Consider the following 13,630-nt stretch of genomic DNA (forward strand, 5'->3'; position numbering starts at 1 on the left):
GTTATAATCATTTGTCAGTGTGTTCAGTTAATGTTAATCAACTATGATACCAATGAATAACATAATTGAAATGTTACTTACATAACTATGGCTTTTAAAGAAACCTGATGGACTATTGCTGAGAATTTTGTCTCCTTCCAAACCAATTACTCTTTTACAAATATTTGATTTTGGATCACTTGGGCTTTTTGCAATCACAATGTCACCTCTGAGGGGAAAAAGTCAAAGAAATGTCAGTGTTATTATTAACATAAACATATGCATGGCACTGCTACAATACGTTTATAAAGCAACTTAAACAAAGCCACACCTTTTATCCTCTGACATACTGACCCTCTCATACATTTACCAGCTTTGAGAACCTTTGTGACTAACTTTATGGGTCAGAATCTAACAATGAGAGTGATGGAAAAGCTATTAGAAGATTCTAAAATTTCTGATAATTCCATGAGAATTATCTTCTTGCACTATACCCACTCAGTGTTACTTCTGTGTCCAAATTTTTAGAACCAAAACTATGAAAAAACAATTCCGTGTAAATACCACCAAATTAACCAAGCAAATTTTACTGCCCAGCCAGTAGCACTGATTGACTCTAGAGCACATAAAAAGGTAGAAACATCATCTGTGTTTCCCTAGAGCTTAAAGAACTGAGGAATTGCAGCATATAAATTATATAACCTGGAGAGTTTACAGTACAGTCAAAAAAGACATATACTTGAGAAAAAATATCAGAAGACTCGGCCAAATAAAATGCTAAAAGCTGTCCAAACATATATTACAAAAAATAAACTGGCAAATCAAACATATAGAACCAATATGGATATGATTACATATGGAAGACATGATTCATGGAAGAAATAACAATCTACATGTATTAGAAGACTAAGAAGATATCTAAAATTGGAAAGGAAGAAGGAGACAAAAATATACAACTAATGCCTCAACCAAAGAGAATGCAATGCTCTTTCTGCATGAAATGAGCAATAAGTGAATTCTGTTGCTCACAATCGAAAGGATTTAATGTATTTACTTATTATCTGTACCAGGTTCAGGAAATAATTTGATGTTGCTTACAATAAAAGATGCATATATCAAAACAATATCAAAAGTCACAAAAATAAAAGGAAGATGATGGTTAAATCAGAAACCTAGTTATTGCTATATATAAGTATTACAATGAGTTCAAAACTTTTGGTAGTCAAGTCAAAAAATAAATTATGATTAATTACATGGCAATCATTACCTAATAAAATAAAGTTTAGTTTGGGAGGTATGACAAAATTTTCCTTAACAACTAAGTCAAAGAGGAATATACAAGAAGGATACTTATGTAAGGAAAGTAAAGATACCATCTTCATCCGAACTTTTACAGAAAATACAGCAACAGTATTCAGAACAGTCATTTCTTGAGGTTATTCTTGATAAGAATTGAATGCTATTAAAACACTAAATTCTATAATTTGGAGTGCAATATAAGGCTTACACTTGTTTGAAAATGTTATAAAGTATCTCTTTCCAACCAACTGGAACCATGTCAATGGAACTGTTCAGATGAAAAAGTTTGCAAATATTGTAACCTATGTAACATACTAACAAAGTTGATTTTGGCTAGCTTTGGGGAAAGAAATGTTTTCCATGGGAGTTTTATTCAGCTTAAGTGTTTTGACAAAATAATCAATATGATCCTCAAAACAAACTCTGCACTTGAATGGCAACATAAAAATCATAATTCAGTCAAGGTGTTTTAATAGAAAGCATCATTACTGTATACTGTATTTCTGGTGGTCTAACCAGATATTATAGGCACAGAGCTTAAATCAAAATATATAACCTTGGACTTTCAACTCTTTCAAATAGGATTTTAAAAGAAACGTAATAGAACTAAGGCTTAAATTTTCCTGTATCATTTATAAATATCCTTATTATCCCCTCCTAGATTGTAAGCTTTTGAAAACAAGGGTTAATATCTTGCTAATCCTAACATTCTCTATCAGGTACAGCACATCTTATAAGTGAGGTGCTCATTAACTATTTGTTGAAAGAATAAGTAGTAATAAGAGACTATGGTTGTCTCAAGTATGAGTGTTCGGTCCATTGGACTGAAAAATCTATGTGCTTTAGATACCAGATATGCAGACTTTCATTTTCCCTAAATGAATGGCTACTCTATCTTTAGAAACAGCTAGCAAGAGGATCTCTTGCCAGGGGTCAGAGATTCCCCTGAAATCTCAAGGGTTCTGTGCTGCAGATAAAAGAAAAAAATACTCAGGACAGTAATGTTTTTAAAGTAGGAGTTACCAACTGACTACCTTGGCTGTAAAAGTTACTTTGGTATGTCTCCTATAAATGCCAAAGTTTGAACTGTCCTTCCACCTAATGGGCCCCCTGAAGGAGCAGAATACAAAATAAAACCTCTAAAGAATCTTAATTAATTTACTAAATATAGTTATTTGTATTACCATCTGAATGCAAAGAGTATCTATCCAAAAAAAAAACCAAAAAAAAAGACAATATTGAGCTGTTCATTCAAACACTATTTAGCCAATGAGTCTAGCTCCTTGTTAAGGATGCTCAAGGACTATGAGAGTGAAATCATGTGATTAGCATGGAAAACAGAAGCTTGTCTTCACTTTGCAGCGAAGCTAGGTCTCCAGTTAATCCAAAGACTGTAATAAGTTATTTTGATACAAGTTAAAAAGAAAAGGAAGCTAGAACATAACCTGTTATATAAGTTTTATTTTATAACCCCCATATCTATCAATTAGGTATTATCTTGAAGTTGTTACAGATAAAAGATCTGAGGAATTACCCACAGACCATGCTAGACCATACAGCTTGAGCAAGAGAGAGTTTCTATTTACAGAATCTAAGATGGTGGAAGAACGAGTAAACACAAAGAACAGTTTTACACTATTCTTGGTGATTTTTCAGTAATGTGAAGTAGACTATAAAAAAGGACAATAATGAAAGAGGAATGCCTAAACCTACTTATGTCATAAGCTAAATACCAGCTCAAGTGAGTAAAATTTGTATTTTATGAAGATGAAATGTGAAACAGATCTATTTTTTCAGAATTATGAAAAACTAATGGGCCCCAAATTTTAGGGAATCAAAGAGGTGTCCTTTAGAAAATACATTAAATTATTAATACTCCACATCCATTCAGAAGGAATAATAATCAGGGAGTTAAGTAGAATAAACAGTATCTCAAGGATTGGAAACACCATTTAGACTAGGATTTTAAAAGATGTAGTGGCAAACAATATTTCCCACGGAGTTTTTTAACTTAATATAATTAATCAGGAGACTCATAACAGATAAGATTCCTGGCTCCCAGCTATATACAGTGCTATAGTCTAAAAATCACCGACTGCTCATCATAGACTATAGAGAATAAGACAGTCATCAATAGAAATGCAGGATTATTTTAAAAATTAAAAAATCAAATCAGATTTGGATATGTAATGTAGCTCCTAAATCCCTGGTTCTCGATTCAAAACATTCTAGGACAAACCCACCCCCCAACCCCCCCCAAAAAAAGTAAAGAAGGCTTGAATGCACATTATAAAAGGGACTGCTATCTACTTTGCACAATGATACAAGGAACTGCATGTTTAAAGAAACTATTAAAATTTCTCAAACTGAGAGAAAAAATTTCAGCCAAAATTTCATCCAGTTGGTCATTAATTTGGTTATTTACAAAAGAGTTTTTAAAGCTAAAGTTAAGAAACTGCAGAAAAGACACAATGTGCGTGTGTGAGTTTTCACCATCAATTTAATATATCTGTGGCAGAAATTTACCTTTGGATACCATAAAAATGTCGACTAAGATTTTCTGCAAAAACAATATCTGAATTTTGAATTGTAGGCTCCATTGATGGTCCAGAACACTGAAAGAGAGGCAATTTTTAAATTTAAGTTGAAAACCGTTTAAAATATAAATCATCTGAGCAGGCTTAAAAGAAAGAAAATCAAGCAAATGTTCTTCAAGCTTGGTGGATGATTCATAATAAGTTGGAAGTTCCAAGATAAGTTCAACTCTACAGAGTAGCCAGCAAGTCTGGAAAAACAGGCAAAATATATTCAAAATGGTTTGTTAATATTATATTATAATAGAGAAATAAAATAACATTATCTATGTTTCCAAATTTTGGCCATCTTGTAATATTTAAGCATCATGAGGGCAGGGACTTTGTCTCTCATGTTCCCAATTGTGTAACCAAGGTCAAGAACGGTGCTTGGCATAAGGTTGATACTCAATATATACTTGTTGAATGAATAAATTAATGATTTTTTTTTCTTGCTACTGTCAGCTATCATCCAGTGCCCATGACAGTTATTTACCAAGTGGTATCATACTATTCTCAATGAGTTGATGCCTTTCCTTTTCTTCCAAGAGAACAGCTTACTCATTTGATGGGGCTGCAACTTATATTTTCTACTGAAAAATACTGGCATAATGAGATGTACTTTAAAGACTTTCATATTAGTAGGTAAAACAATAATCTTCATATATATCTCAAAACTGTAATAAATGATCATTGCAACTTAAAAAATCTAAACACAACAGTCTCCATTCACTCCACTTACATGTAAATAAAACTTTTTACTCAAAACTTCCTACTTGGGCAGAAAAAACAAAGACCACAATGCAAGTTTTTTGCTAACTCTGTAGCCTACTGGAAATACCAATTTAAATTTAAAAAAATCAAAGAGGGGAGTTTCAGTTAAATATATTTATTTGCATTACTCCAGCTCAACTTGAGATTATATGACTGTGAATATCTTAGAGTAAACCTGATAAAAATAGCAACACCAACAGCAAAACTTACTGACTGAACAATCAATCAATTTATTCTTTCATTTATATGACAAAAGGTTAGTATTGTCATGGTTGATAGATTTATGATGCAATATTAAGAAAATGCATTGGTAGGAGGACAGCCTTAACATTTTAATGTTGACACAGGCAGAATAATCATTTATTTTCAGGACAGTTATTGATACTCTTCACAGTGGTTAAAAGTAGGGGTTTTGAAAATCAGAGAAATCTGTGCTGAAATTCCAAGTCTACTTGGAATTGTGGGACCTGCAGAAAGTTACTTAAGCTTTCTGAGCCTCAGTTTCCTCATATGTATAATAGATTTCTAGTAAGTATCTCATAGAGTGTAAAAGATTAAATGAGTTAATACATGTAAAACATCAAACACATCCTGGAACACAGTAAGTAGCATTCAATAAATGGTAAAAACTAGTATTATTAGATTAATAGGGCCTTTGTGCCCCTGAAAGAAACAATGCAGGACCATATTTAAAGTTACAGTTCTTATATTTTATATCCGTGCCAACTCAAACACTCTCTTCCTTCAATTTAAAGAAAAACATATTTTAAATGATTATTTTCTTGAATGTAAAAACTTACCATGACAACACCACCAACGTATTCAAAAGCACAATGAGCTATACAGCCATACTGAATAGTATAGCCAACAAGCCGAAAGGTTTTTCCCAGAACACCACGAAGCATAGTTCTATGTAGACTCTGCCACCATTGGCCTGATGGTAAATTTCAAAAAGTTTCATGATCAATACTATTTAAAAACACTTAAGAAATAGCTCTACTGTAAAATATTTTACAATCACCCAGAGTGTATTAAATGCCTAATATGGTTTGGTGCAGAAAATCAAGAGCTTATTTTCATTTTTGCTGAAGGTTTTTTAAAATGGCAAATTATAGCCACTTAATATTGTGATCTTCTAAACAGAGATTATATTCAAATATCACTGGGTTTATATATGAATTAGATAACTAGTAGACTCTGAACTTGTCTCTCCTCTTTCATGCCTTGGTTATTTCTTGGTATTAAGGCAGATATCTAAGAAATGATACTAACTCTTTCAAATACTAATAATAGTTTTTCATACTGTTGCCTGCTATAGTACATCAGTTCTCATCATAACATAACATAGGAATAAAGGGGAAAGCACTAGAATAGGTGTATGAAAACGCAAGTTCTAAACTGCTTCCTTTATTAATTTGCATGATCTTCAATGAATCACTTAACCTCTCTGGGCCTTAATAAAATGGAAATAATAGTATCTCACAGAATGGTTCTGAGAATCAAATTCAATAACATGTCAAAGTGGCTTTGAAAATTATAAAGTTACATCCAGTTTTCAGTTATTAACTATTGATATAACAATGAACACATGAATATTATGAAACAGCACAAAGAAACATGTATTTTTATAAAGCTATATACACTTAACCCACTGATATTACTCATCTAAAACAGTCCTAGTATTTGTCCCTTCCTTTCCATTTACCTGCTAAAACTATGTTTCAAGCATTTCTCAACTAACGGCCTAATGCTTAGGCCTAGACTCCTATGCATTGTTCTCAGATTAAATTTACTAAAACACATCAACAATAATAATAATATGTAACATTTGCTCAATGCTTGGATATGTCAGGTTTTACAAATTAATCTCTGTGAGATAGATAGTATTACCATTATCATTTTATAGATAAGACAAAGGAACCTAAGAGTAGTAAACTTAAATGCTAAACATCACAAAATTGGAAAATGATACTCAAGAACTTAACCATTATGTTACACTGACTTCCATATTACTCCCTTGCTCCCATAACCTCAATGGCTCTCTATCAGATCAAGTACAGATTACTCATTTTCAGGATCTTTGACAGATGGCTCCCATTCCATCCTCAGATTCCAACCTGATCTTCCCTGACGCTCCTACATGAATGAACTACTCCATCATACTGGTCCAGTTTACTTAGGGTATACTGCCCAACCAACACTTATGTATGCCAATACCCATGCCTGGAATATACCCATCATGATACCCATCATGTATCTAATTTGTAACTCTTCTCCAAATGCTCTCAACAGGCAAGTTTTTCCTTCTCCTCTGGGTTCCTATTCCTTATGTTCATTTTTTAATGATTAAGAACACTGTTTCTAAAGCTGATCTTGTCTTGAGCAGGTATCCTGGCTCCACCATATTTTAGCTGTGTGACCTTCAGGAGGTTATTTTACCTCTGTAAACCTCAAGTGCCTTTCCCTGTAAAATGGTCTTAGTATCAGTACCTATCTCAGAGAGTTAGTGAGGATTACATGTAATCAGATATATAGTCTGTGTAGCAGAATATATCAATAAATTCTAGTTACTATATCATTCACTTGGCAATCAGCATGTGCTATATAACCTCATGACATTAGTTGCATTTTCAAGTGTCTAAGTTTCTCCCTAACTTATGTTTAAATAAAATAATAGAATTTTTTTTTTTTTGGCTGCACCACATGGCTTGCAGGATCTTAGTTCCCCAACCAGGGATTGAACCCAGGCCCTCGGCAGTGAAAGTGAGGAGTCCTAACCACTGGACTGCCAGGGAATTCCCAATAATAGAATTTTAGAGCCCACAGCATAGAACTATATCCTTTATTAGTGTTTTATTACTTATTAGTGTTTATTCACCTATTAAACATTTATTATGTCTTCTCCCCTAACAAGTCTTCTCTGGCACCACCCCAAGAAATGTTACTTATGCTTTGTGTCACTCACCTACCTTAAGCATACACTGATTATAATACTTACCACACTGTATTATTCATATCTTTTCCCTTATTACATACTATATTTGCTTATATGTCTGTGGGCAGTGACTGTGCAGTATTCATCTTCGGATCCTTAGGGCCTACCAAAGAATGCTCGCCTGACTGAATTAATGAATAAATATTGAACCCAAATCTCCTATAATTTCAACATCTTTAGTATGATAAAAATGGTTATAAGGTTCAAAACGATTATCAGAAGACCACTGAGATTTTTGGTTAATGAGGAGACATGTTAATGTCATACTCACTGAAGAAAGAAAAAAACTGTCAGTAACATACTAAAAAGTGTTCTCATTAAATCTTTTAAGTAATATGAAATATTCTATCTTAGCAATCTGGCTTACAGTAATAACTGATGCACTTTAAAAACTATTGATTTTTAGAATTTAATAAATTAATAAGAAGTGATATTTATAAACACTTCATAACTGAGGCTCAATTAATGCAGAAAAGATTGAAGAGGAATAACAATAATAGAACATTATTTGTAAAGTTAACTAGGTTGTATAAACACTACTTTGCTCCCACTATATAACTAGGGAAAAAAGTAGGGGTTAAGTCCGAAAGCTTAGCTTTGAAAATGTGATCTATGAAAACAAATCCTAAAAAGCAGTGAAATGAATATTACATTTAAAAACTAAAATAAAAATGAGTTTACCTGATGTTAGAGAGGGGATATATTATCAAACAAGAAGAAACTTGTGGCACTCAGCAAGAAGATATTGTTAACACAGATAAAAGGTGAAATTTAGAGGGGAAATTAATAGCAATCTACCAAAATTTAAATAATCTGGATTATGCATTTGGCTAAAAAACATACTAAAAAAATACAAAGATGCTATAACAATACAATGGTTCTGATTCACTGAGAGGCCCTGTAATTAACTCCCATTCACAAGTAATTGGGGCCATAAAGCCTTTTTTTATTACTCAGTAAATGCTCAATCCCAAATACAATGTTTGTGATGAAACTGTCTCATAAAATAATAAAACAGATGAGTGATCAGAAGAAAGAAGTTAACAGACATTGTTTCTTCCCTAGAGATATTAGCAACAGAATGGAGTCTGAAGTGTCTGAAACTATTTTGGATCTTAATCTCCTAGATGAAAAGAGCGACGGAGCTATTTATAGAGGACTCTGAGGATCAAGACTACTTGGTCTTATATTTTAAAAGTGCAATGAGGAGCACTGTTGAGAAATACTGAAATTGAGAATGAGAGCTGATGAATTTTTTTTTAAGAGAAATCTCAGAGTAGAAAGTAACATTCATATAAGACATAAATAAACCACATACACTGCTAGCACTCAGTGCTCTACTCAGCTCTACTAGCAAAAGGGATTAATTAACAGAGGTTTCAAACCTCTGGTTTACATAGTGATTTCAAGGGGTCCATGACTCTATATATGCATACATGTGCCAGATATCTTGTTTGTCCCTTTGGACTCACTCTCTACCTTTCTCCATACTGCTCTCTGCACTTGGAAAACTGACCTATATGAACTACATCAAGGCACTTCAGTCAAGCTTCGACTTCCAGCAGGAAGTCAGAGGATGGAACGGTTATGTATTTTTCTGGCTCCCTCCCTCTAGAGTCTTCTCAGGCTGGCTATGTCTTTGGACGAAAGGTCATTGAGTCTCCAAAGGCATAGGAGCCACTTTGAGGGGTTTCCCATTGGCCAAATTTGAGATTAAAAAAATAATAATAACAGTAATAAATAATATATTAGAATACAAATGAAATCTACTGAGGACATTTTTTTAAAAAGAAGTATGTGTTGGGGACAAGGAAAGTTCTTTATCAAAAAAATGGCAGCTTGGGCTTCCCTGGTGGCGCAGTGGTTAAGAATCTGCCTGCCAATGCAGGGGACACGGGTTCGAGCCCTGGTCTGGGAAGATCCCACATGCTGCGGAGCAACTAAGCCCGTGAGCCACAACTACTGAGCTCGCGCGTCTGGAGCCTGTGCTCCAAAACAAGAGAGGCCGCGACAGTGAGAGGCCCGCGCACCGCGATGAAGAGAGGCCCCTGCTCGCTGCAACTGGAGAATGCCCTCACACAGAAACGAAGACCCAACACAGCCAAAAATAAATAAATTAATTAATTAATTAATTTAAACAAAAAAAAATGGCAGCTAATATATATATATAGAGGGAATAATGAAATTATCACCAATGTAATAATTCATTCAGGCAAGGGCCATTAATAGATGTTTAAAATTACTGGATGATGTTCTTGGATTAGAAGAATTAACATTATTAAAATGGCCATACTACCCAAAGCAATCTACAGATTTAATGTTATCCCTATCAAATTACCCATTACATTTTTCAAAGAACTAGAACAAATAACGCTAAAATTTACATGGAACCACAAAAGACCCAGAACGGCCAAAGCAATCCTGAGGAAAAAGAACAAAGCTGGAGGCATAACCCTCCCAGACTTCAGACAATACTACAAATCTACAGTAATCAAAACAGCATGGTATTGGCACAAAAACAGACATATGGATCAATGAAATAGAGAGCCTAGAAACAAGCCCACACACCTACGGTCAATTAATCTTCAACAAAGGAGGCAAGAATACACAATGGAAAAAAGACAGTCTCTTCAATAAGTGGTGTTGGGAAAACTGGACAGCTACATGTAAAAGAATGAAATTAGAACATTCTCTAACACCATACACAAAAATAAACTCAAAATGGATTAAAGACCTAAATGTAAGACCAGATACTATAAAACTCCTAGAGGAAAACATAGGCAGAACACTCTTTGACATAAATTGCAGCAATAATTTTTCAATCTGTCTCCTAGAGTAATGGAAATAAAAGCAAAAATAAACAAATGGGACCTAATGAAACTTGAAGCTTTTGCACAGCAAAGAAAACCATAAACAAAATGAAAAGACAACCTACAGAATGGGAGAAATTATTTGCAAACGATGTGACCAACAAGGGCTTAATTTCCAAAATATACAAACAGATCATACAGCTCAATATAGAAAACAAACAACCCAATCAAAAAATGGGCAGAAGACCTAAATAGACATTTCTCCAAAGAAGACATACAACAGGCACATGAAAAGATGCTCAATATCGCTAATTATTAGAGAAGTGCAAATCAAAACTACAATAATATATAACCTCACATGGGTCAGAATGGCCCTCATCAAAAAGTCTACAAATAATAAATGCTGGAGAGGGTGTGGAGAAAAGGGAACCCTTTTACACTGTTGGTGTAAATGTAAAATTGGTGCAGCCACTATGGAGAATAGTATGGAGGTTCCTTAAAAAACTAAAAATAGAGTTACCATATGATCCTGCAATCCCACTCCTAGGCACATATCCAGAGAAAACTCTAATTCAAAAAGATACATGCACCCCAATGTTCACAGCAGCACTATTTCCAATAGCCAAGACATGGAAGCAACCTAAGTGTCCATCAACAGATGAATGGATAAATAAGATGTGGTACATATATATATCTATATATAGATATATATACACAATGGACTATTACTCAGCCACAAAAAAGAATGAAATAATGCCATTTGCAGCAACATGGATGGACCCAGAGATTATCATACTAAATGAAGTCAGAAAGAGAAAGACAAATAACATATGATATCACTTATATGTGGAATCTAAAAAAATGATACAAATGAACTTATTTACAAAACAGAAATAGACTCACAGACATAGAAAACAAACTTATGGTTACCAAAGGGGAAAGGCGAGGGGAAGGATAAATTAGGAGCTTTGGATTAACAGATGCACACTACTTTATATAAAATAGATATACAACAAGGTCCTACTGTATAGCACAGGGAACTATATTCAGTATCCTGTAATAAACCATAATGAAAAAGAATCTGAAAAAGGATAGATAGATAGATAGATAGATAGATAGATAGATAGATAGATAGATAAACTGAACCACTTTGCTATACACAGGAAACTAACACAACATTGTAAATCAACTGTAGTTCAATTTAAAAAAATACTGGGTAAAAGGTTGTTGGTAAACAGGATATGTGCAAAGTATTAAAGTAAATAGTTTATTATCTACAAAGGGAACAAAATACCTTTACATGAAGAGATCAAGTAAATATTACCTTTACATGAAGAGATCAAGTAAATATTAACTATGTGATCAAATTTAGCTGCATAAATAATGGTAAAAACTGATATGTAGCTTCCTGACATGATGCAGTGACATACAGTACATCATCATCTTTGTACTATTCTTGCCAGAAGTGTATAACCTAAATCTAATTATGAACAATCAGACATATCTGTATCATAATCCATAAACAACTTGAACACTTAAAATATAAATTTAATAAAATAATAAAATAATTAGAGTATTATTTTAAATTATAAGAATAATTTAAAATACAAGGACACGACAACCAAATACAATATGAAATACTTAACTGGATCCTGAAGCAAAAGAAAAAGAAAAGCAATAAAAGATATTATGCGAAATTTGAACATAGCCTGTAAATCAAAACACATCATCGTTTCAATGTTATATTTAACAATATCATGACTATGCAGAATGATCTTGTTCATAGGAGAAAAACACTGATTTAAAGATGAATGTAACTGTAACTTTCTTTCACATGGTTTACTTCTGCTACTAATAATACAGATAGACATATGTAGATAAATTTATACACACACATATACAAATATATACATACACATATATATGTATATATATATGGAAGAATAGAGAAAGATAATATGGCAAGATGTTCACTGTAAATCCAGATGGAGTGTACATGAATGTGTATAACATTTTTTTCAACTCTGTGACAGAATTTTTAAAAAAAGAAACACTTGGAGGAAAAGGGGTGTCCTCATAGTCATTAGGTCATTCAATCATTCAACAAATATTTATTGAGCTTCTACTACATGCCAAATACTGTGTTCAGTCCTGGAAATACAATAATGAACACGATGCCTGCCCTTATAGAGCTTATAGCTTATTGGGGCAGATGTCACACACACATACAAAGTAGACAAACATGTAAATACATTAAATAATTTCCATAAAGGAAAAAATAGGGTAAAGTGATATAGAATTATTGGTGGGACGTATTTTTCTTAAGGATGAATCAGGAAAGACTTCTCTAAGAAAATACCACTGAAGTTAGGTCCTGAAAGATGAAATAACTATGGAAATTGTGGAAAGAACATTAAAAGCAGATGAAACAGAAAGCATGTGCTTAAGGAATTAAAAGAAGACTGGAGCACTGTGTGAAGGACATAAAATGAGACTAGAGAAAGAGGAAAAATTATTCAAGTCTTGTAGAACTTTGGATTTAATTCTAAGAATAATGGGAAGCCACTGAAGGATCTTAAGCAGGAGAGTAACATGATCTGATTTAGAAGTTAAGATCACTCTCACTGCTATGTAGAGAAAGGACTGGAATGGGGGCAAGATTAGAAATGCTGGGAGGGTAGTTAGGCTGGACCAACTACAGAAGTGGCAATGGAGATGGAGAAAAATGGACAGATTTGAGAAACTTTGGGGGCAAAATAAATAGCAAGGAAAAGGAAAGAATCAGGATGACCCTCAAGTTTCTGGACTGAGTAACTGGGTAAATGGAAGTCTATTTACAAGGTTCCTCTCACACACACATTGGGATAGAAAACGAAGGGTCTGATTTTGGTCATGTTAAAATTGATATATTTGTGAGATATCCAACTGGACATGTTAGAGACTGGAGCTCTGGAACTCAAAGGAAGTTTCATACATGGGAAGTCTTAAAAAAAGATTACTATCTTAGCACTATATTCTACTGCAAACAAGAGAAAACTAGAATAACAGAAACTTAAGTAAGGGACTTATTTTCTATTAACACTAGTTGCTATATCCAAGTTACAGGCAGGAAGAAAGAAAAAGTATAAAGAGTATCCTGATTAAATTTTTGGTGTTTTTTTTTTAATAAATTTATTTATTTATTTATTTTTGGCTGCACT

The 13,630-nt window shown here is 33.4% G+C and overlaps 1 protein-coding gene across 1 annotated transcript in view; it reads right to left on the reverse strand.

Moving 5' to 3' along the window:
• The window catches only part of IMMP1L (inner mitochondrial membrane peptidase subunit 1), an 81,997-nt gene that overhangs the window by 21,060 nt on the left and 47,307 nt on the right, over nt 1–13,630 (reverse strand). Inside the window, exons 3-5 of the mRNA XM_068555103.1 lie at nt 5,426–5,559; nt 3,805–3,893; nt 82–208 (exon numbers count right to left, since the gene is read on the reverse strand). Of these exons, the coding sequence (XP_068411204.1) occupies nt 82–208; nt 3,805–3,893; nt 5,426–5,530 (321 nt within the window). The 5' untranslated portion in view covers nt 5,531–5,559. The remainder of the gene's footprint in view (nt 1–81; nt 209–3,804; nt 3,894–5,425; nt 5,560–13,630) is intronic.

Source organism: Eschrichtius robustus, chromosome 11 (genome assembly GCF_028021215.1).
Source record: "Eschrichtius robustus isolate mEscRob2 chromosome 11, mEscRob2.pri, whole genome shotgun sequence".
Taxonomy (NCBI): Eukaryota; Metazoa; Chordata; class Mammalia; order Artiodactyla; family Eschrichtiidae; genus Eschrichtius; species Eschrichtius robustus.